This window comes from Crinia signifera, chromosome 2, assembly GCF_055691185.1.
Source record: "Crinia signifera chromosome 2, ASM5569118v1, whole genome shotgun sequence".
In the NCBI taxonomy this organism is placed as follows: domain Eukaryota; kingdom Metazoa; phylum Chordata; class Amphibia; order Anura; family Myobatrachidae; genus Crinia; species Crinia signifera.
The window spans coordinates 196,060,883-196,086,770 of record NC_139218.1 but is presented as its reverse complement, the minus strand read 5'-3'; the positions used below and the strand labels follow the sequence as shown (position 1 = coordinate 196,086,770).

At 44.7% G+C, this 25,888-nt stretch overlaps 1 protein-coding gene across 2 annotated transcripts in view; it reads right to left on the bottom strand.

The window, feature by feature from the left end:
• Positions 1 to 25,888, bottom strand: part of LOC146060377 (angiopoietin-2-like) — a 65,050-nt gene that overhangs the window by 2,168 nt on the left and 36,994 nt on the right. For both annotated transcript variants that reach the window (XM_083173518.1, XM_083173519.1), the window contains exons 7-8: positions 19,453 to 19,619; positions 666 to 796 (exon numbers count right to left, since the gene is read on the bottom strand). In XM_083173518.1, coding sequence (XP_083029644.1) covers positions 666 to 796; positions 19,453 to 19,619 — 298 coding nt within the window. The remainder of the gene's footprint in view (positions 1 to 665; positions 797 to 19,452; positions 19,620 to 25,888) is intronic.

Below are 25,888 nucleotides of genomic sequence, written 5' to 3'. Positions count from 1 at the left end.
ACTTTAAGTAGAGTGTAGAAAAAAAATGCACACATGGCTAACCAATAGGATGGCACAAACACATACTATGAATATGCCACTGTAATTATATATTCTCTATGAACATTTAGGCTGTAATAACTTATACATGACTGTAGGAAAGAAAATTCTCATTTCATTTTTACAGGTGAAAATAACAGATGCAATTTAATATGATTTCATATTTTACAATCAATTACATTTATTATTAGGGGCATCAGAATGTTTTTTGGCTGGGGGGGGGGTGGTCAAGATTTAAATCTCAGTATGGCACCCCCACGTGATATCTCTAAAGGCTGCGGGATGGGTGGGTTAGACTGTATGAGGGGAGGTTAGGGTTAGGCTGTGGAAGGGGAGGTTATGGTTACACTGTGGAAGGGGAGGTTAGGGTTAAACTGTGGGAGGGGTGAAAGGTTAGGGCTAGGCTGAGGGGAGGAGGGGTTAGCTTTAGGCAATAGTGGGGCAATAGTGGGGAGGGTTAGGGTCAGGCTGCAGGTGTGTGTGTGTGTGTGTGCGTGTGTGTGTGGGTGTTTGGGGGGTTAGACTTCTGCAAGGGAGGGTTAGGTCCCCCTACCTTCTCTTGTAGCAGCCTAACCTGACCCTAACCCTAAAGTACTGTACATTAGTGCCTAAACAAGTAACTTTACCTCCAGTTGATATTTGAGCACATTTGCAGCTGCATCTGTCATTATCCACATCTTTGGTGCTGAAGTCTGTCTCTGTGGCACTAAAACTACTTGTCCGTCCTGCTGTCCCACTATATCCTCTCAGAAACAACCTGCGAAATGGAAAAAAATGATGAGGTTGTCACGCTAAACATACATCATAAATAGAGAAAAGCAGGATCCACAATACATTTATTTCCAGCAGATATGCTTTTCCTGTTTATTTTGTATGGATCCAGCAGTATCTGGATTGGAAGTTGACTATGTCTAGATCTAGATCAGAGGTTCTCAAACTCAGTCCTCAGGACTCCACACAGTGCATGTTTTGCAGTACTTCTCACAGAATCAGGTGAAATAAATGTCAGTCAGTAATGAATGCACACCTGTGCACCTGCAGGGCGACCTGGAAAACCCGAGGACCGAGTTTGAGAACCACTGGTCTAGACCAACAGTCAATAGGTCAACATGCATAAGGTTGCCATGGTCAAAAGGTTGACACACGCAAAAGTTCAACATGGCTATGGCCTATGCATGGAAGGTCGATAAGAGGGTTTTTGCAGTTTCAAAATACATTTTGGAACGTTTTCATACTTTACCATGCACATGGACTCTAATTGGGAATGTTAAAGTGGCTGAGTGGGAACAGTAAAATATGCCTAGCGCAGTCTGGCAGCTGCCATACTAATTGGGGGTCCACGGACGTGCTCAGGTGTCAACATTGACACCAAAAAAAATAGGAAAAACTCATGTCGACCTTTTCACGCGTCGACCTTGTGTATGTTGACTTTTTGGGGTCGCCCTAATATGCCACACATAGATCCAGCAGTATCCTACAGCAGAAAAAAACACCAGACACCATATTAATGAATACCAGACAGATCCTTTTGTTGAGCAAAAAGCACATTACAATAACTGAGCGATCACATAACTGACATGCGTTTTACTGACTGATCTCTTATGTTTCATCTGCAAACAGGACTAAGCCGAGTGGATGATCTATGTTTAGGATCACATGACAACCAGTCTGCCATGATGCTGGTATGAGAATAGCATGCAGAAATGACAACACATCCAGTCTTATTCGGACTTGGACATGATGCCGATATTCACACAAAGGCGTAAATTTACGAAGACGGAAGTTCTCTTTAAGATGGGATGTTGCCCATTGCAACCAATCAGATTCTATCTATTATCTTCTAGAAGGAGCTAAATAAATAAGTAGACTATGATTGGTTGCTATGGGCAACATCACATCTCCAATACAACTCCTGTCCTAGTAAAATTACAGCAAAGTGTTTTTAAGCCGTGCTTGCTTCTTAAGTTGCTAGATAGTCACACTGTATGTGCATCCAACAGTGTTGTTTCAAGCCGCAGCATCATCCATTCAAAATTCCTTGCCAATTACCCAGTGGTCTCCAGCTTTGGATGCCGGCATTCACAAAAATTAAAAAATAAAGAAAATGGAATATTGGGGAGCTGTTATAAGCTGAAGACCCTTGCAGTGGCTTTAGGGGTTTCATGCAATTGTACCAGAGTTCCATAACAGGGCTGATTGAGTTGTCTGGAGTCTAAAATATATTGGTACATTCCTGGGCAGTAACTGAAATGTGACTATCCAGCACACAGAGATGTAACATATTATAAGACTGACATAGGCATGTTGTAGAAGTGTCAAACACTAATGTCCAACACATAATAGTGTTGCCATGCTCTGACAGAAATTCTGAACCTACTGTACCATGGGGCTTATTTGTTTACAAAGTGGGCCTCCTAGTATTTGCATATCCAGAAATACTGATGTATACCAGGGAATGGCTTACTAGCATTAGCATAAAGTTACAGATGAAATTGCGCCATAAATCACAAACAAGAATGCCACTTTAAATCAGGTCATCAATATTTATCATAAGTACTATCACACTGCATGTCATCTGTTTTACTTGTGTTTGTTTGAATTGAAATATTTCCAACAGTCTCCTCTACATACAGGTTACATTGCAGGACATAAGTATCAATGTCATTGGGCAGAGGCTGCGCTGCTTTTATGGGCATATTTATTACAATCTTAATTTTTGATGGTGATGACACTTTTACACTGGTTTGGGTTCCCTGCAGAAAATGCCCATGCTCGGCTGTCAACTGTACATGTATCATCGAGAACTGACGGAGCTTATTAAATCCAATAGCACACAATAGAAAACATAGAAATCTATGACCGCTGCATCTGCGGCTGGAAATGGAGGGTAAGTGCCAATTATCGGAAATGTCTGCTGCAATCCCTTTATGTTACATCTAGGGCAGGCATGTTCAAACTCTGGTCCTCCAGCTGTTGTGAAACTACACATCCCAGCATGTCTTGCCATAGTTTTAGCATTTCCCAATAACAAAACTATGGCTAGGCATGATGCCACAGTTTCACAACAGCTAGAGGGCCATAGTTTGGACATGCCTGATCTATGGGATCCTTAATATTTGGCAAAATATCCTAAAAACAGCTGTTCTCCAGGAATATTCAAGAAAATATTAAAAGAGAAATGGGCCAATTATTGAGTGATAAGTACTGCTATTTGGAGGCTTTTGCATGACTGCTGATCATGTGATCATAACAAGTACAGTAAGATATGAAAACCTCTGCAGCATTCACGATGACCTGCATTTATTAACACATTGCTGCAAGTAGTTTGTTCAGAATTTTCAAGGGTAAGTGGAATTGGGAAACTGCCTTGATGAAACATACGTGTTTGGAGTGTGCACCAGCGATAAATCGCCGGGTGCGCGCTCCTGTTTTCAGCCCCAGCGACTTCCACTGCCTCTTCTCCCGGCAGTGTGACATTTTCATCTGCGACCATCTCTGGTCACAGATGAAAACGGGACACTGAGCAATATGATTGCTGAGCAATAGTGATCATATTGCCCCCTGTGTAAGCTCCTTAGAGATCTGTTGCAGATAAGTGCATACACGGTCCAATATATACCTTATAGATTTCTGCAGTAACACAGACACCTCTCTATACATAATTGATATCCCATTCACACCAGCCTTAATTCCCGGGTTGAGTCCGGGAACAACCCGGTACTACCTCTGGTGTGAAAGGTACCCGGGACAAATTACCGGGCTAATTTGCCGGCAATCCAACCCGGCTAGGTAGCAGGGTTGTTTCAACCTGGCTGGTGTGAAAGGTGTAGGGTATACTTACCCGGGTTGCCGTGTCCTCCGTGTCCTGTCCGACGGGAATTAATGCAGACGGCGGACGCAAATTACGGGACAGCCGGTGGATTATGATGACGCAGCTCTCCGGCGGCAGTGAGGACGCCGGAGAGCTGCGTCATCTTCATCCGCCGCCTGTCCCGTCATTTGTGCCGCCGTTTGTGTGGATCGCTGGCCTGTGTGGAGGACCAGCAACCGGGGTGAGTATTCTCCCCACCTCCTGTCCACCTCCGCCGCCATCCCGCCGACTGCCCGACGTCATCCCGCCGACTGCTCGCCTCCTCCCCACCTCCTGCCAGCCTCCTTCCCGCCCCCATCACACACCAGAAAATGCAGGGACATTTCTGGTGTGAATGGGTCCAAACCCGGGAACTGAATTCCCGGGTTTGTCCCTGCATTTCTGGTGTGAAAGGGATATAAGAGAAGCCCGTTGAACAGTTATATAACATATAAATACAATTAATTACTCTATATCTATCTGACACTGCCTAAATAACTATTACAAGGACATTAAAGGAGGGATTAACTGTATTACAAGCATATCTATCTGCAGATGATAACAGAACTAAAAAGGGCTCATATGAAACTGTGACAAATAAAGTGATACATATTATCAAGGAGCTTTTGAACTTCTGAAGCCCTATAAATCTGCTTCATTCTGCAACAGTTCTAAAATAACAGTAACAATATATTGCAACATTGCAATAGAGAAACAGTATCCCAGACTGCAAGTGTATGAACATAGAGAGCCTCTGTTGAATCTATAGGTCATTAAAACACATAGGGAAATTTACTAAGGGCAGTATTCAATATAAAATATCGCCGTGTGCAGCGAATCCTGTTTAGGTTTCGCTGCACACTCGCTGTGTTCCGGAGGGCTGGCTGCCACTCGCTCTCCCTGTATTCAATGTCGGAGGGGCGAGTTGCCCCTCGCGGCGAATCTTAACCGCTGCAGGGAGCCGTGGGACGGTGACAGGCAGGTAGATGGAAGTCTCCCTGCCTGCCCCAGAACGTATGTGGGGGGGAGGTGGGCTCCCTGGGACCCAGGCAGCACAAGCTGCCCCCCCCCCCCCAGAGCCAGCAGGGGACCGGGTATATTCACTGCTCCCGATCATGCATATGTAATAATCAGGTGCAGTGAATATATGAATATCTAATGAGCGGCTCGGCTCCCGGCCCCCTGCTTGCTGCTCTGTGTAAAAAAAAAAAAAAAAAGAATAAAAATAGCATGCCCCTTCACAGAATAAAATTCCTGATTTTTTGACACCAAAATTAAAACAAAAAAACTTTTATTTTAATAGTTCACATTCCACTTCTCCATGAAAAGATGGAGAATTGCTACACGGAGAGACACGCCGAAAATCACTCTGAAAGACGGAGAGAAGTGCACGTTGAATAGGGTTGCTCGCTTTTTGAGAGCAAAAGTCTCCGTCCAACGCGAGAAAAGCACAAACTCGCCATAAAACACGGCAAATTTTTCTCATTGAATACTGCCCTAAGGTGTGTATTCTATTTCACATGTGATGTTGCTATGTGATGTTATCATCACAAGTGAAGCTGCCATCCAGAAAAGAATATAGGCACCCACCAGAGCCCTGAAAAGTCCTCAAATAGGTACACATACAGTATGCAGCGTTGATGCAATGAATAGATACATTGGGGGTAATTCCGGCCTGATCGCTGCTGAGAGAATGTGCGCGGCCAGTGAACAGATAGATGCTGCCCTGCTATAGTGAAATCCGGCCTTGCAAATTGATGTGTACACTGTGCAAAAGGATGTGTACAGCTAGCAAAGTATTCACAACTGAGCAAAAATGACCATAATCCTTCATTAGAGGCTCACCATCAAATGTTTTTCCACTGATCACCACTCCTTGCAAGCTAGGAGTAGCCAGACACTTACTTGACGGCTGTGATGAATACAGGCTTATCCGGCCTGGAGCTGACGTCCCAGTTCCTCCCATAAAACGCTTGAGAACACCTACTGCATGTTTCCCTAGACATGCCTAGCGTTTGTTATAGAACATCTGCATTTTTCTTAGCACTCAGATGTGTTCACCACCATGTGATCCAGGAGTCAGCGGCGCAAATTAGGGGTGGTCGCCTAAGTCATGCACCTGCCTTGAGCAGGCAGGGGTACGCCTGCATTCGATGAGGCCCGCTCAGCATTTCTATTGGCATGCTCACTGTTTTTTGTGGACACACCAAGGAAATGCCCCCCTGCCTGTCAATCAGGCTGCTAGTGTCTCATCGAAAAATCTGACGAAGGTGCTCACAGTCAGGGCCTGCACATGCGCATTAGAGACTAGGCGCATGTGCAATTAAGGCATCATCGGAAGAGGGGCCAAATTCGAACCTGTGCGAGAAGGTCTGAATCGGACCCTAAATACAGACACTGTAAAATTGAATACAGGAACATCTGTTACAATAAATGGATATTGGAGGTTAAGGCAGGTTAGTATTTAATCCTGGCTGGGACTCGTCTGCTACAGATTCCCCTTCCCATGGAGGCAAATCTGTATTGTTGGAAACGGCAGCGGATTGTCTATTGTCACAGCCATTTTTTGCCAATCCTTGGCCGTTCCAACACTTGACATTGAATACCAACAGTTGAGTTGCCGACGAAAGTTAGCAAAAACAGACTTGATTCCGACTGTTACAATATAGGTAGATTGAATCCCCCGTTAAATCTGTGTGAAGCAATGAGGAGATTAGAGCTGATGGGGGAAATGTACTAAGATGGGAGTTTTATTTTACATGGGATGTTCAGGGTTCCGACAGTCGGGATCCCGACAGTCATTAGCCCAACGTTGGGATCCTGACTGGCCGGACTCAGACAGCGTGGCAAGTGGCAACAAAGCCCCTTGCGGGCTCGCTGTGCTCGCCACGTTGCGGGCACAGTGGCTCGCTACCTAGTTTATTCTCCCTCTATGGGGGGGCGTGGACCCCCACGAGAGAGAATAGCTGGTGGCCATCGGGAACCCGTGCGTCTGTATTTTAACAGTAGGGATCCCAACATCGGGTAAATGACTGTCGGGATCCCGACTGTTGGGACCCCGTTCGGCGCCCGGCAAAGCAGCCTGGCGTGTGGGCAGGCCACTCAGACCGGTTACGGGGGCCGCATACGGCCCCTGGGCCTGAGGTTCCCCACCCCTGATCTAGAAGATAACATATAGTGGGACAGATGCACTAAGCCAGGGGTTCCCAATCTTTTTCTAATCACGGCACCCTAGAGTATCAGAATTTTTCCAAGGCACCCCTCGGCCCCTAAAAATATATGTCAAACTAAGTAGATTGTGTTTATATGTGCTTCTTAGGTTCAGTTATGTGGTAAAGGGCAGGATTTGGTTCTGATTGTATACATTTTATGATTGGCAGCCACCAGAACTGGTTTTGTCCAGAAATAATTGATCATAAATAATTTGAATTGGTCTTGGACGACCAACCCGAGGCACCCCTGCAAGTGTCCCGAGGCACCCCAGGGAGCCTAGGCGCACAGTTTGGGAACCACTGCACTAAGCTTTAAAAGTGATAATATGGAGAGTGATAAACAACCAACCAATCAGCTCCTGTCTGACATTTTGTGTCTGTGACATGACAGGGAGGAGCTGATTGGCTGATTATTGATCACTCTCCATTTTATCAAGCTTAGCGCATCTGGCCCAGTATCTGATTGGTTGTTCATAGCAACATCACATGTGAAATAGAAATCCCATCTTAGTAAATTTCCCCCGATGTCTCCAAAGCTGATATTCTGTGTATAGCACTGAGGTTTGTGTGCCTTGTATGTGTGCATTATGTTCTCTCCCTTCTGTGATAATATTTGGGCTTCTGGGCCAATGCAGGTTCCCCTCCTATGGGATACAGCATCAAAGCATTTATTCTGATGTCTGTGAAAGGACAACAGCAGTGCATGCCCCGTGCACACGTGTCACGCCAACCCAAATACCATGTGACATTTCCACTTGTTTATCTAAAGTGTTGTTTGTCTGAGATGACAGTCAACAGCTTTTATTAAACAAGTTGACTTCCAAACCACACAAAAAACATGTCCTGTTTGTCTTGAGTGAGCCACTGCCCAGACTGTGCCTGACTAGCAGTAATTGCAGTGGTCACCTGAGAATAAAGCTGGAAGAAAACAAAAAAGGATAAAAGGATACTTTTTCATAACTCCTCTCCATATCAGTACTGTCTGTTACTAAAGAGAGGATCTGCCTTAAAACTGTATCTTGGCGGTTCACAATGGTTGTTATTAAGCATCAACAAAAATGTCATTTATTGTAATTTTGTGAATCAATATTGGTTTTGCACTTTTCTATATATTTATAGAGTAACGCAGATCAATGCAGCTTGGACATCGCATAGAGACTGTATAGAAGATACTGTACACTACAGATATTGGGGCCGGTTCTGGTTCACTCGCAGTGAACCAAATTTGGCCCCTGCCCTAATGGTTGGGGTTTGTGCATGTGCATTTCTGCACGGGGCAAACCACGACTGCGTACGGCCTCAGCGATTTACAATGTCGCCGAGCCATTCACAGCGGTGAGGGGGCCAAGGGAGGAATGGGGGCGGTGGCGGCGCACGGATATGGGAATGCCCAGCATTTCATGGGTGTTCCCATGGGATTGCGGGCGGGACAAGGTGTGCCAGGGGCAGGCAGCTGACATCACATGACGTCAGCCATCCACCCTGGCGGAGGGGGGACAGAACATACAGAAATACTGTAAAAACCCCGATAATGGGTTTTTACCGCATTTCTGTTTTAGAGAATCATCGCCCTTGTCTGGTGGGCCTCTGTGGTCACTAGACAATATCACCCATCAAATACAGTTTTCCATAGATGGGGGAATAGCACATTCTTTCCCATGTACCCCATGCCGATCAACATACACATGGGGGCACCCTGTCTTGATGGAGTTCATTCTACAGTTTCCAACGAGTGTCCCCTTAGTAGTTATTGTCTGGTGATCACCAGGAAATATCTGAAACAGTACCCACAAACTGCAATTTTCTATAGTCTGGTAGTGGTGGGGGAAGAGTTTGAAAGCCCCCCCCCCCCCTCCCACCTCATATTGTATAAAATAGATAAAAATTGGGCCCTCATTTAATGGGGTAGGTTTTCTATTGTACAAAATAACAGGTTTAACCCCTTCCTGACACAGCATGTTTTTGCCTTCCTGACAGAGCCCTTTTTTTCAAATCTGACATGTATCACTTAAGTGGGGATAACTTTTTTTTGCTTTTACTTATCCCAGTGATTTTGAGATTGTTTTCTCGTGACACATTGTACTTCAAATTAGTGGTAAATTTGGGTCAATACATTCTGTGTTTTTTTGTGAAAAATACCAAAATTTCGTAAAAAAATGGAAAATTTAGCAATTTGCAAAATGTAAAATTTTCTGCTTGTGAGACAAATAATCATACCACTCAAAATAGTTAATAACTAACATAGACCATATGTCTACTTTATGTTTCCATCATTATTTCAACTTCCTTTTAATTTTTTTGGACACTAGGAGGCTTACAATATGAATAGCAAATTTTCAAATTTTCAAGAAAATTTCAAACACTGATTTTTTTAGGGACCAGTTCAGTTCTGATGTGACTTTGAGGGACTTGTATGTGAGACACCCCCATAAATGATGCCATTTCAAAAACTGCACCCCTCACAGTATTCAAAACAGCATTTTGGAAGTTTCACAGGAATTAAAACAAAGTGTAGGTGAAATTTCAAAATTTCATTTTTTTTGCAGATTTGCAATTTTAATACATTTTTCTAAGGAACACAGTAGATTTTACTAGAGAAATGTGACTAAAAATTGATTCCCCCAATTCTTTTGTTTTCATAAATATCCTATATGTGGCCCTAGTGTGCACGTTGACCAAACCACAGGCTTCATAATAGAAGGAGCACCTACTTGATTTTGGAGCCTCCTTTTTATGAGATTATTTTTTAGGCACCATGTAGGTTTCTAGGCACCATAAGATGCTAAAAGTTAGGAACCCCCCCACAAGTGACCCCATTTTGCAAACTACACCCCTCAGGGAATTCATCTAGGGGTATAGTGTACATTTCAAACCCCCAGGGGTTTCACCAATTGTGGTAAAACTGGGCAGTGAAAATGAAAAATTAAATTTTTTACACAAAAATGCAGTTCTGGCTCCAAATTTTTCATTTTCACAAGGAATGAAGGAGACAAAGCACCCCAAAATCTGTGCCCCAATTTCTCCCGAGTACAGCAATGCCTCACATGTGACCAAAAAATACCATTTGGGTGCATGGCAGGACTCAGAAGGGAAGGAGTGATTTTTGGATTTTGCAGCTCAGATTCTGGTGGAATGTTGGTGGGTGCTATGTTGCATTAGCAAGACCCCCGAAGCACCAATACAGTGGAACCCCCCCCCAAGTGACCCCATTTTGCAAACTACACCCCTCAGGGAATTCATCTAGGGGTATAGTGTACATTTCAAACCCCCAGGGGTCTCACCAATTTTGATACAACTGGGCTGTGCAAATGAAAAATTACATTTTTTACACAAAAATGCAGTTCTGGCTCAAAATTTTTCATTTTCATAAGGTATGAAGGAGAAAAAGCACCCCAAAATCTGTGCCCCAATTTCTCCCGAGTATGGCAATGCCTCACATGTGACCAAAAAATACCAATTGGGTGCATGGCAGGACTCAGAAGGGAAGGAGTGATATTTGGATTTTGCAGCACAGATTCTGGTGGAATTTTGGTGGGTGCTATGTCGCATTAGCAAGACCCCCAAAGCACCAATACAGTGGAACCCCCCCACAAGTGACCCCATTTTGCAAACTACACCCCTCAGGGAATTCATCTAGGGGTATAGTATACATTTCAAACCCCCAGGGGTTTCACCAATTTTGATACAACTGGGCAGTGAAAATGAAAAATTACATTTTTTTACACAAAAATGCAGTTCTGGCTCAAAATTTTTCATTTTCACAAGGAATGAAGGAGACAAAGCACCCCAAAATCTGTGCCCCAATTTCTCCCGAGTATGGCAATGCCTCACATGTGACCAAAAAATACCAGTTGGGTGCATGGCAGGACTCAGAAGGGAAGGAGTGATTTTTGTATTTTGCAGCTCAGATTCTGGTGGAATGAATGGTGGGTGCTATGTCGCATTAGCAAGACCCCCGAAGCACCAATACAGTGGAAGCCCCCCACAAGTGACCCCATTTTGCAAACTACACCCCTCTGGGAATTCATCTAGGGGTATAATGTACATTTCAAACCCCCAGGGGTTTCACCAATTGTGGTACAACTGGGCAGTGAAAATGAAAAATTAAATTTTTTACACAAAAATGCAGTTCTGGCTCAAAATTTTTCATTTTCACAAGGAATGAAGGAGACAAAGCACCCCAAAATCTGTGCCCCAATTTCTCCCGAGTACGGCAATGCCTCATGTGTGACCAAAAAATGGCAGGACTCAGAAGGGAAGGAGTGATATTTGGATTTTGCAGCACAGATTCTGGTGGAATGTTGGTGGGTGCTATGTCGCATTAGCAAGACCCCCAAAGCACCAATACAGTGGAACCCCCCCACAAGTGACCCCATTTTGCAAACTACACCCCTCAGGGAATTCATCTAGGGGTATAGTGTACATTTCAAACCCCCAGGGGTTTCACCAATTTTGATACAACTGGGCAGTGAAAATGAAAAATTACATTTTTTTACATAAAAATGCAGTTCTGGCTCAAAATTTTTCATTTTCAGAAGGTATGAAGGAGAAAAAGCACCCCAAAATCTGTGCCCCAATTTCTCCCGAGTACGGCAATGCCTCACATGTGACCAAAAAATACCAGTTGGGTGCATGGCAGGACTCAGAAGGGAAGGAGTGATTTTTGGATTTTGCGGCTCAGATTCTGGTGGAATGAATGGTGGGTGCTATGTGGCATTAGCAAGACCCCCGAAGCACGGTGAAATTATGAACCTAATAATCCATAGATGTGTGGTATATTTTAAAACACTTTATACATAGGCCGGGTTTGTCGGGGCAAGTGTCACACTGGAAAATAGTTTGCTTTCTTATTCCCTTTTTATAGCAAACTTTGCACCTTTTTTGTGTCCTGCCCTTTTTTCCAGTGGAGGGGATTTCATCAGGATTTCATCAGGAAAATGCTGCCCTGGTACAATACGGGGGCCAGTACTAGAAGTACTGGGGCCCTCTGCCTGCTGGTTCCCAAATATTAGGCCCTTTATGACTTCCTCTTGAAAGTGCATAAATGTCCCCCTCTGGCTGGTAGAACGGAATAGCACGTAAGCGTTATACAGTGCCATCTGGATGATATACACGGCCAGCTTCTTGTACCAGATTTTTGTTTTCCGCAGGGGACTGTACGGCTTCAGTACCTGATCTGAAAGATCCACTCCGCCCATGTACCTATTGTAATCCAGGATACAATTAGGTTTTGAGGTGTGGGTACTGGTACCTCGTACAGGGACGGAGGTGGTACTGTCTCCGTGAATTGTTGTCAGTATAAGGACATCCCTCTTGTCCTTATATTTGACCAACAACATATTTTCGGTGCATATTCCCCTGCTTTCTTCCCTTCTCATTACTTGGGCAATGTGCGTTTTTGGGAGGCCTCTTTGGTTCTTGCGCACAGTACCGCAAGCTGCTGTACCTCTTGAACCAAGGGCCTTAAACAGGGGGATGCTGGTGTAAAAGTTATCCACATAGAGGTGATAACCTTTATCCAGGAAGGGGTGCACTAAATCCCAGACAATTTTTCCACTAACACCTACGAGGGAGGGGGGGCATTCTGGCGGTTCAATTCTTGAATCCTTCCCTTCATATACCCTAAACCTGTGGGTGTACCCTGAGGTGCTTTCACACAGCTTATACATTTTTATGCCATACCTTGCCCTCTTACTGGGAAGGTACTGGCGGAATTTAACCCTTCCTTTAAAATGTATAAGGGACTCGTCTATGCAAATGAATTTATCTGGGATGTACATCTCTTCAAATTTGGCACTGAAGTGATCAATGACCGGCCTGACTTTGAATAGCCGGTCAAAGGTGGGATCATCTCTGGGTGGGCACTGTGCATTATCGTTGTAATGCAAAAATTTAAGGATTAACTCAAAACGAGTCCGGGTCATGGCCATACGGTAAAGTGGGGTGCTGTACAGAACATCTGTACTCCAATATTGCCTAATTTCTGGCTTTTTTACTATGCCCATATGAAACACCAGACCCCAAAACGTCATCATCTCTACTGCATCTACAGGGGTCCACCTAGCAAATGATGACGTGGGGTTTTGAGCAATAAACTGCTGGGCATATAAATTAGTTTGGTCCACCATTAAATTTATAAAATCATCAGAGAAAAATAATTTGAAAAAGTCAATTTCTCTGAGACCTGTGGAATCAAATTGGATTCCTGGGATGGCCAAAAACTCAGGAACCTGGGGCTCAAAATTGTCTGGTGGTGGGGTCCATACGAGATCAATTATTGGGGGGGTCTCAGCTGCTCTACGGGGGCGTCTTTGAGGGGGTCCCTCATCACTAGAGGAGGAAGAGGAGCTTAAGATGAATCCTTCAAATTCCCCGCTTGCCTCACTGGCTGTGTCAGAGTCAGAGGCAAGCATGGCATATGCCTCCTCCGCTGAATACATTCTTCTGGATGACTGGGATGACATTTGGGATGACATTTGGGATGCCATTTGGGATGCCATTTTTATTTTTGTGTTTCTGGTAGTGAAATGTTTCAACACGTGTATAGTGTAGGGGGGGTACAAACTTTATTTCAATGTAGTATGTAGTGTGTAGTGTGTATGTAGTGCAGAAAAAAAAAAAGAAAAAAAAAGGTCCTGCGCCAAAAATTGAGCACAGATGTTGGTCAGTAACGTCCGTCACTGAACAGCGCTCAAAGGCAACAGGAATTTGATCAAAAAAATTTGATCAAAAAAAATTAAAAAAAGACCCCACAGCACCCTCAAAAAAAAAAAAAAAAGGTGATCAGTGATGCGACACTGATTACCAGTGAGGGGCAGCAGGTGCACAACCTTTGGTGCAACTGGCAGTGCAACTGGCAGGTATATATAAAAAAAAAACCTCTGCACCCCCAAAAAGTTGCTGATCACCTCAGATATAGTGATCAGCACAAAAGGGGGGGGGGCAGCAGACACAAAATATAGCACTCTTTATCACTCTCTGTCACTATCTCTCTCTATCTCTCTCTATCTCTCTCTATCTCTCTCTATCTCTCTCTATCTCTCACTATCTATCACTCTATGACACTGCAGCAGCAGCACTGACAGTTATATATATAAAAAAAAAACCCTGCACCCCCAAAAAGTTGCTGGGGGTGCACAAAAGGGGGGCAGCCGACACAAAATATAGCACTCTCTATCACTCTCTGTCACTATCTCTCTCTATCTATCACTCTATGACACTGCAGCAGCAGCACTGATAGTTATATATATAAAAAATAACCCCTGCACCCCCAAAAAGTTGCTGGGGGTGCACAAAAGGGGGGCAGCAGACACAAAATATAGCACTTTCTATCACTATCTCTCTCTATCTCTCTATCTCTCACTATCTATCACTATATGACACTGCAGCAGCAGCACTGACAGGTATATATATAAAAAAAAAACCTGCGCCCCCAAAAAGTTGCTGATCAGTTAATTTATACTGATCAGCACAAAAGGGGGGGGGGGGGGGGCAGCAGTCAGTTGCACACGCAGTACAGCTGTATATATATAAAAAATATATAGCACAATCTGTCACTATCTCTCTATCTCTCTCTATCTCTCTCTATCTCTCTATCTATAACTCTATCACACTGCAGCAGCACAAAATATAGCACTCTCTGTCACTAGCCCTCTCTATCTCTCTCTATCTCTCTCTATCTCTCTCTATCTATAACTCGAACACACTGCAGCAGCACAGCAGCACAACACAGCACAGCACAACACAGGAAGTCACAAGATCCAGGAACACTACAAGCAGTGATCAGGTAAGTGTTTGCAAGGATCAGGTCAGTATATCGCGGCAGATAGGCACGGTGACCGCACTGCACGCAATTCCAGACCGGAATGGCGTCTGCAGTGCAGTCACCGTTAGTTTAAATCACCCTCCATGGCTGTGATTGGTTCGTCGATCCGACGAACCAATCATGGCCTTTGGGGGCGGGTTGGGTGAGGTGGGGTGACACCAGTGTCACCCTTACACCCCGTGGTGATTGGTGCTGTACTTTACAGCACCAATCACCACCGATCCCTGTGTCACCGGCGAACGTTATTCGCCGGTGACACAGAAAACGCTGTAATTGGCTGTTCACACTGAACAGCCAATCACAGCGATCGCCGACGGGGGGGCGGCATCGCAGCCCCCCCTGGGCATGCAGGGACATGTCTGCTGTCAGGGACAGCAGACATGTTTAACCCCTTCCCGACATTGCCTTTTATGGTAATTTTTTTTTTTTTTCCTCCTTGCGTTCAAATAAGCGTAACTTTTTTAATTTTCCGGCTATATAGACACATGAGGGCTTTTTTTTTGCGGGACAAGTTGTACTTTGTAATGGTACCATTTACTATACCGTATAGTATTCTGGGGAATCAGGAAATAATTCAATGTGGGGTAAAAAAAAAAAAAAACGCCATTGCACAATTTTGCGCTGGTTACGGTTTTTTTGGAGTTCATAGTTCGTTTAAAATGATGGGTTATCTTTATTCTATGGGTTGTTACGATTCTGGTGATACCAAACTTATACAGTTTTCGTTATGTTTTACCACTAAAAAAAAAAATCGCAACTTTTACGGTTTTTCTAATTTGCGTTGCGTCGCCATGTTCTGCGGCTTATAACTTTTTTATTTTTCCACCTACGGACCTGGGTGAGGGCTCATTTTTTGCGGGCTGAAGTGTACTTTTTAATTAATACCATTATGGGATATGGGCGACTTTCTGATCTCTTTTAGTTATTTTTTTTTGGGTACGCGATGCGACCAAAAAACGTAGTTTTGGCGTTGGGGATTATTTTCCGTTTACGCCTATAACCGTGCGGGATAACTAATGTTATATTTTAATAGATCGGACTTTTAGAAACGCGGCGATACCAAATATGTTTATTTTTTTTATTTTTTATTTATTTTTATTTGGGAAATGGGGAAAGGGGGGTGATTTGAACTTTTAATATTTTTTTATTTTTTTTTATTTTTAAACTTTATTTTTTTTTTTTTTTTACTTTTACTACAAGGCCCCCTAGTGTACTTGACCACTAGGGGGCGCGATCGCCTGTACTAGGTTCAGCCATAGAGCTCTATGGCTGAACATAGTGATTTTATGCACTTCCTATTACATCCTGCCTAAGGCAGGATATGATAGGTATGCAGACACGGCCAGCACAGGGGTCTACATTAGACCCCTGGCTACCATGGCAACCGATCGGCACCCTCCGATCTCGCTGCGGGGGGCCCCGATCGGCGCCGGAGGGGGGCGCCCCCCCTCCGATCAGCTATTTAAGCACTGCGGTCGCTTTGCCCGCGGTGCTTAAAGGGTTAAACGGCCATGATCGGCGAACTCGCCGCTCGTGGCCGTGAGAGCAGGGACCTGGCTGTAATATACAGCCATTACCTGCTCTCTTTCAAGCCAGCTCACTCCGTGAGCTGGCTTGATTCCCCCTCAACCGACATATGACGTAAATGTACGTCATATGTCGGGAAGGGGTTAAACTGTCACCGCGTCTATAGACGCGGTGACAGTTTAAAGCCATGACGTACATTTACGCCATGTGTCGGGAAGTACATCCCGGCCATGACGTAAATGTACGTCAAATGTCGGGAAGGGGTTAAAAGAAATGCATATTGATTTCTAGTGCAGATTTTTTGAGAAAACCCACACATCCTGCTTTTTATTGTTCTGGAAAGGTGGATTGTTGGCAAAATAAGAACCACAAAGTCTGTCTCTGTGATGTTTGTTTTTGGTTCCCTTAATTGAAATTTCAATTAAAAGCCCTTTGGGATATACATATATAAATTTAAATATAAAGCCTGGTCCAACTATAACAGTACTTTGAAATGACTTTATTTATACATTTCCTATGTGACTCTTAATCAAAGGTCGTAAATGTTTAAAATAATAAAATACTTTCAAATGAACCATGAAAATGCAGAATGGCCTATGTACATATATGTACATGTAAAGGGATGTACTCTAATGGTCAACAATAGCAATGTTGACATTAATAACATCAACACCAAAATGTTGAGTTATTATGTCGATATTGTGAAAATGTCAATAAGCAACATGTTGATATTTTCAATATGTCAACATGTGAAATGTTGACATTGTAAGATTGTGGATTTAAGGATTAGGATGCATGTGGCAGAGTTCTTACAGGACCACTGCAGCATCGGAGGTCTGACCTGGAAATGATGGTCACATGACCAACGGAGTCTGGAAAAAGCTGCTGGAGCCAATGTTGTAAGTTGGGTTAAGCTGGCGATGCATCTACAGATTTTTGTCCGATCTTGCTGGTTGGAACAAAAACCTGGTAATGGATGAGAGCAAATGACAGTTGACCTTTTGCTTCGAAATGCTGGAAAACTGGCAAAGTGTCATTCAGATATTAACAGGTTTTAGTTCCAACCAGCCAGATCTGACAATAAGGGGGTATTCAATGTCAGGGCATGGCTGTCGAGCAAGCTTGACAGCCGTGCCCCTGTCCCGTTCTCGCTTTGCTCGACTTGAGCTCGGCGGTCGGGATTCAATGTCCCGGCCGCCGAGCGGCGAGAAAGGGGTGTGCCCGCGAGTTGAGGGCGGGAATAGACGAGCTCCGGCCGGGAGCTCGCCTATTTCCAGCTTTTCTCGGCAGAACGAGCCCGACAGCTTGTGCTGTCGGGCTCGTTCTGCCGAGAACCCCTGTTCAATGCTGTCGGGGAAGACCCCCCCTAAGTCTGTAGATGTATGGCCATCTTAAGTCATTGCAGAGCCACCAGCACAAAATCTCCACATTCTAACATCTTGACATTTCAACATTATCTACATAAATGTCAATATGGTCAATGTTGACATTCTTAGGTCAACATGATGAATGGCATTATGACAACATTTCCAAACACTATATAAATGCACAATGCGATTCAATAGGCATTTTTACATAAGAAGGATATTGAACAATACATTTATAAATGTTCACTAGTGAAGAGAGTCTTCTCATGTCCAGCAGGCTTACTGCAAAGTCCTCAGCGAGAAAGATTGTTGTGCATATACACAAAGATTTATTTATTAACAGTTTCTTATATACCGCATACATATTCCACAGCGCTTTATAGAGTATAGTTGAACATTCACATCAGTCCCTGCCCCAGTGGAGCTTACAATCTATATTCCCTACCACATGTACATGCGCACACAGACATTCTAGGCTTAATTTGTTGGGAGCCAATTAACCTACCAGTATATTTTTGGATTGTGCAAGGAAACCGGAGTACCCGGAGGAAACCCACGCAAGTACAGGGAAAATATACAAACTCCGCACAGTTAGGAGGTGGGAATTGAACCCATGACCTCAGTGCTGTGAGGCAGTAATGCTAACCATTACACCATCCGTACTGCCCCATGATGATTGCATTGAATTGCATTACCAGCCTTATCACATACAAAACAGTGACAATAAGCCTTTTTCTGGCAGTCTGGACTAGTTGGAAGACAACACATGCACTTGCATGGAGCGTGATTAATACAGAGTATTTAGGGTAAGGGTGGTGTGGGGTGCGGTGCCCATGGACTGGTTGGGCTGAGTGGCTCTAGTGCGGCACACCCATACATTCTATTAACACTTTTTTTTATTTTCCTCACTAACACTATTCTTTAATATTTTAATTACGATTTTAATTACATCTCATTATTTTTTTCTCTCTCTCTCTCTATACATAGCTTTGGCTTCTTATCACTAATATTCATTAACACTATAGTATCTCACTGGCGTGCCGCTCTGGGCTTTTTAGCTTACTGTATGCTAGTTTTTTGGGGTGCCGCACCCTGCACCTAGATATAGCGCTATCGACCCCCAATATACAGAGAAGCCTTGACGCGGCTTGGGGGCATATCATACACCTGCGCAGGTATATGTAACCAATATCTCTGAATTCTATTATCATGTAGTGTTCAAGATTGGTTACTAATACCATTCAGTGTGCTGGGGGAACCAATGTCTTGTTTTACTTACTCAGTATTAACCCCTCCCTTGCATGCACCTGAGTGGTATTACTGAACTAATTGAGCATCTACCATTATCCATATGTAGGCTGGACTAGTTGCAACACATGCACTTGCATGGAGTGCGACTAATCCAGAGTAGTTTTGGGTCATTACAATATATATAGGGTATTCAACATACAGCCCTCCAATTGTTGTGGAAATACACATCCCTGTATGCCCTGCCATTTTTTTTATCTAGGGCATGCTGGGATGTGTAGTTCACCACCAGCAGCAGGTGGACTGTATGTTGCATACTTTTGCAATAGATAGTCCCAATATTGACAGAAATGAAACTACTTTAATAAACATAATAGCGCTCACCTGTAATTATTTTCCTCATTTCCCAAAGAGAATAGATCATATAGGGAATATGCTTCATTTCCATCCCAGTCTCGCAGTTGGATCCTCAGCGAGTATGATCCTCGAGATGTTAACTGATGCACAAATTCATTGCCCAGCCAGTAATCCCCAAGAGGAGAGCCAAACCCCTGAAACAGGAAAGTTGTATTTTGTTCCATCTCTAGATATTAAAGCATTGGTTCCCAAACTTTTGTGAATCACAGCACCCTAGAGTAGAAGCATTTATTACATTGCACTGAAAAAGTTGTGCTTATATGGGTATACGGTTGGTTGGTCAACCTAAAGATGGTTGACAGTCATGAGGTCGACACCACTGGGTTAACATACTGCAAGGTCAAAAGGGGTAGGTTGACATGGGTCAAGGTCGACAGATCATTACATCGACACAAGCATTAGGTCGACATGGCCTAGGTCGAGAGTCAAAATGTCGACATGGGGTTTTTCACAGTTTTTTGAGCCGACATGTGCCGACAGGCCGAAGCATGGCGAGCGCAGGGAGCCATAAGAGGGGACGCGGTGCACTTAATCCTATGTCCATGTCGACTGTGTAGACATTCGTGTCAAAAAGCAGTGAAAACACCCATGTGAACCTTCTGACCATGTTGACATAATGATTGTGTCGACCAAATGACCTGTCAACTTTGACCCATGTCGACCTAGACCCCTGTCGACCTTGCAGTATGTCGACCCAGTGGTGTCAACCTAATGACTGTTGATCATCTTTAGGCCAACCCAATGATCCATACCCCTATATTACATCTTTATGTTTGTTTATGTGATAAAGAACTGGATTAATTTCTGTTTGTCCACATATTATACAGTATACTTGAAAAACTCACATTAGTCATGCCTATTACACTGACCTTAATGTTCCCCCCAGCATAATGTAGCTACTGTAGCTGGTGTATCTTTGTGCATTTTTGATTTTCAGCTGTTTCCTATTAATAAAATATAAAATCTTTTTTTTTCTCCAGGTGTTTTGCTCCTATCTGGCCATCTGTAAAGTAGAACATCTATTGACAGTTTTGATATCGTTTTGGTGATGATGATGATGATTAGGGGTTTTGGTAACATATTGGGCAATCAATAGGGGGCTGTAGTTTTAAAAAGATTAAGAACCCTTGCTAAAGAGTACAGTAATGTCTGAATGCTAAATGTTCCTTGGACCATCATGAACAGCCAGGGCCTGATTAAAGGTTCCAGGTGTCCTAGGCTAATACACTTGTGTCTTCCCTTGTAATGCTACTAAACACATGTGTATGGGCGCTCAGGGACTCGCCAGTAATACTGCCCATGTGCATGTAATGAAAGTTATGCAACTGGCAAGTAGGAACTAATGCTTGTGGCTTTGGAAGGAGACTTTGACTTTAGGCTGCCCAGCAGTGGTGTAACTATAAATTTTGCTCCCCCCTGCCAAAAAGTTTGTGGCGCCCCCCCCTCCCCCCTCCAGCGTGTTTCCCCAGTGTGAGGTGATGACGTCACACGCATAACGGAGAAGCTGAAGCCACGATAGAGGAAGAGAAACCAGCAGACATTTCTGATTCCCTTGGCTCCAACGCATCCCAGGCCGCAACAGCAGGCTCATCCGCGCCCATCCTGTACATAGTAGCCAATAGCCGGGTCTGTGTACAGTCAATTGAATCAGTGGGGGGGGGGGGGGGGTGCTCAGCCAGTGGGCAGTGGCAGGCAGCAGCATGTCAGTGCGTCCAACGGGTGCTGGCGCCCACATAGACCCCACTGTGGCTTGCTCCCCCAAGCGGCAGCTGGGGCTGCCTTACAGTAGTTACGCCACTGCTGCCCAGCGGGTACATAGCACAATGTACATAAAGTTATGGTTCCATCAGTAAGTTATGGAATAAATGTATTCCTCGGCTGTCACCTACAAGGTGCCTCCGCCAGTCCTGGCGCCCTAGGCTGCAGCCTAATCAGTCTATTGGTTAAGCAGGCACTGTGAGGAGTGTGATTGGGAACCTCTGCCTCAGTTAAAGACAATTAACCATTGGTTTGTCTGGCTTTGTTTATGAGAAGCAAATGTGTATTATGAGTGGATGTATCACAAGCTTGTCCGGGACTATTTCTCCATGACCAAAGCAAGCATTTTAAGTATAGTATAGCGTAAATGATACACACTGCTATTCCTTCCTATGTGCCTGTGTTTTACAACTGCAGTCCATTAATCACCATATGACATTATGTACTTGTTCCACAATTTACTAGTTATCTTTTATTTAGACGTGTGTAAATTAAAGAAATTGGATTGTGCTTGGTTGCTTTGGAAAGGTTTAAACAGCTCACAACTCGCCAAATGATAATATTTTACAAGTTAAAATTGATGGGCAAATGAAAAAAGTCTCTTATTTCCATGGAAATGAGAATAACATGCAGTAACTAGGAGCGCACACATCGCTATGTGCTCCGTGAACCAGTTAATCTCCTGTGACTTACAGAAAATATGGAGGAGTGGTATGTATGCTCTGTTCTATGTATTGCAGACCCAGCTGTCAGCAATGTATATCTTACATGGCATCTATTTTAAGGTGATTAAGCAACATACAGAATCACACAGAAGCCTTACCTTGTGCACAATACTAAGCTGAACACATTTTCTTTCTACTCCAGTGCACCCATTGCTGAGCCTGAGAGCATAATGTGGCCCTTCAAAATGGCAATTAAGGGTATGATGGTCATCAGTGCACTCTATGCTGCCATCAATCCCCTTCCAATGTGGAAATGCCCTCATCAAGCTATGCCCCAGGGGGTGGGTGGGTAACGCCATGACCGAAGCCGCGAGGCCCTGACTATCGGTTGCCTAATGCAGCTGTACAGTGCTGCAGCTGGCACTGCAGCAGTGACACTGGCTACAGATTGCCATTCCATGCCCACTGCTAGCCAGATGTAGGGGCTGAGGTTCCTAGTTATAGCCCTTGAGGCATTACTCACATACATGTTTTAAATTCTCAAATGTATATTTATTGGCTCAAGTTCACCAAAAGAAAAGTTTCAGCAAACTACAGATGTAGCCCCTCTCTTCCTTGCAGGGGCTGGTGCCCCCCCCCCCCCCCCCCAGCAATCAACAGCCTTCGGAAAGGGGCACGCACGGGATGCTTGCACACCCTGTTCCAACAGAGCACCCCACCGCCTTCTGCTGCCTCCCCCGCCGACATCGCCGGTCCCCACTTCCTCCCCGAACCCCCCCTAACCCTGCCCGTCTCCCTGAAGTGGAGACGGGCAGGGTCACGTCACCCAGCCGCCAAGTGACTGGGACGCAGTCTGATGGAGTCCACCAGTGCCCGCCAGCTGGGAGGTTCTGGCGAGCACTGAGAGTGAATGAGAGGGGCTCCATCTGTATGCTATTCATAGTGCATTGCTTATCTAGACATCATTACGGGCACAAGAACCTCACTAAGAATCGATATAAAGCAACACATGCGCTCAATCATTTACATGAATCAGTGTAGAAGACAATCACAAAGACCAATGCAAAGAGTAATCTGTGCTCCTTGCATGCAGTCACTTACTTGGATGATAAACTCATCTGCTAAGAAAGTATGCTAGCACAGATGTATCTTACTGCCTAGATCTTAATATATTCAAAAAGAGAACATTTCCAATATGACAGAGCTGTCCCAGCTAATACATTATGTTATTGCTCAACTTCTTAGACATTATTATGGCAATTCCCAGTAAACAATCCTTGGGATGTAGAATTATTCTAACGCATCACTGAATGCTTATGTATTACTGGTAAGGAAAGGAATGGCTGTATAGTCAGTAGTGTTGATCCATCATCATAATTTGCAATCAATAACATGCACTGATGTTTCTTAGACAAGAAATAAAATATCTAGATTTATTTTTCAAAATGCAATAATATAAATTGCCACACATAATAATAGGTACTCCCAGGCGCCAGCTCAAACTGACCTCCTTTATACGCAGTGATACCGCACACTCCATAACTCAGAGCGGCACACACAATGTCCATGTTTACATAACTCAGCAAGTTTTCACAACTGCGCACGGCACATATGTTACTGCGGGGTAGATTTATTAAGCTCGGTGAAGTGATAAATTGTCTGTTTTTTATCATCGGCCAATCAGTTCCTAACTGTCATTTTTCAAACCAAGCCTGTAACTTCACAGTTAGGATCTCATTTGGCCAGTGATAAAAAACAGACACTTTGAGGGAAATTTACCAAAATGGATTCGTAAAAAATAGGTGTATTCGTAGGCAGAAATACACCTATTTTTTACACATTTGTATTTTCGGGATTTTCCATCCCGAAAATACAACAATTTGTATTCCTAAAGATGGAACATTCGTATTTGTATTTACAAATACGAATGTCTACACCATCGATAGAATACGACAGAAATCACCATTCAAAAGAATGGTGGTTCCTGATGTACTAAGCAGCCGTACTGATAATACGGCTGCTAAGTGGTGTGAAACACCCACGCAAATACGACAGGAAAATACACCTTGCTTTCCCTGTCGTATTTGCTTTAAGCCTGCACGGATCAGTCAGATCCGTGCAGGCTTTAGTGTAAAAAAATATTGAAAAAAAAAATATTTAAAAAAAAAACAGCGTGGGGTCCCCCCCACAGCTGTAACCAGCACCAGGCTGACGGAGCCGGGGCCGGTAATTAAAAATCAGGGAACCCGACAAATAGGGGTTCCCCGATTTTTAACAACCAGCCCCAGGCTCCAGGTCCGGGGCTGGTTCCCAAAATACGGGGGAAAAAATGACTAGGGGTCCCCCGTATTTTAATAACCAGCCCCAGGCCAAACCAGCCAGCAGGGTAATGCCACAGCCGGGGGGAGACTTTTTATACAAGTCCCCCCGGCCAAAGCATTAACCCCCTGACCAGTCACCCTGGCCAGGGGCCCTGGGGGAGTGGGGACCCCCCAATAAAGGGGTCCCCCCCCTCCAGGACTTACCAGACCAGGCTGAAGCCTGGTGCTGTCCTCGATGCCCCTGGGCGGTGGACATCGAGCTGATAGTGGTGTAAAAAATAGAATAATCTATTGTCTAATACTGGGGCACTATGAGTCCCAGCAAGCCTCCCCCGCAAGCTGGGACTTGGAGTACCACAAGTCCCAGCCTGCGGGGCATTAAAGGGCCCGCTGGGTCTTGTAGTGCCACAGTATTAAAAATAGTAAAATAAAACACACTGACACACACTTAAAATAAAACTTTAATACATACAAAGCCCTTACATACTGATACTTACCTATCTTCTTCCCGTAGGTAGCCCTGGTCCTGATGTCCTGTGTTGTCTTCTGGTCCATGTCGACGTCGCTGTCCATGTCGGCGATGGCGTCGGCATCCGGAGTCCGACGAAATCCATGTGGGAACCTATGGAAGGAAACCATACTCACCTGTCCCAGGGCGACGTAGTCCAGGTAAGGGGTCTTTGCAAAAAAACTAACCGAGAACGCGAAACCAGCCGGACAGCAGAGAGCCGCACGGTGTTTGTGTACATCATGCGGCTCCGCCTCCCGAATGCCGCTATTGGCTGCCTTGCGGCCTAGCGTCTCCTGATTGGCCGCTAGGCCGCAAGGCGGCCAATAGCGGCATTCGGGAGGCGGAGCCGCACGAAGTACACAAACACCGTGCGGCTCTCTGCTGTCCGGCTGGTTTCGCGTTCTCGGTTTGTTTTTTTGCAAAGACCCTTACCTGGACTACATCGCCCTGGGACAGGTGAGTATGGTTTCCTTCCATAGGTTCCCACATGGATTTCGTCGGACTCCGGACGCCAACGCCATCGCCGACATGGACAGCGACGTCGACATGGACCAGAAGACGACACAGGACATCAGGACCAGGGCTACCTACGGGAAGAAGTTATGTAAGTATCAGTATGTAAGGGCTTTGTATGTATTAAAGTTTTATTTTAAGTGTGTGTCAGTGTGTTTTATTTTACTATTTTTAATACTGTGGCACTACAAGAGCCAGCGGGCCCTTTAATGCCCCGCAGGCTGGGACTTGTGGTTCTCCAAGTCCCAGCTTGCGGGGGAGGCTTGCTGGGACTCATAGTGCCCCAGTATTAGACAATAGATTATTCTATTTTTTACACCACTATCAGCTCGATGCCCACCGCCCAGGGGCATCGAGGACAGCACCAGGCTTCAGCCTGGTCAGGTAAGTCCTGGAGGGGGGGACCCCTTTATTGGGGGGTCCCCACTCCCCCAGGGCCCCTGGCCAGGCTGACTGGTCAGGGGGTTAATGCTTTGGCCGGGGGGACTTGTATAAAAAGTCTCCCCCCGGCTGTGGCATTACCCTGCTGGCTGGTTTGGCCTGGGGCTGGTTATTAAAATACGGGGGACCCCTAGTCATTTTGTCCCCCGTATTTTGGGAACCAGCCCCGGACCTGGAGCCTGGGGCTGGTTGTT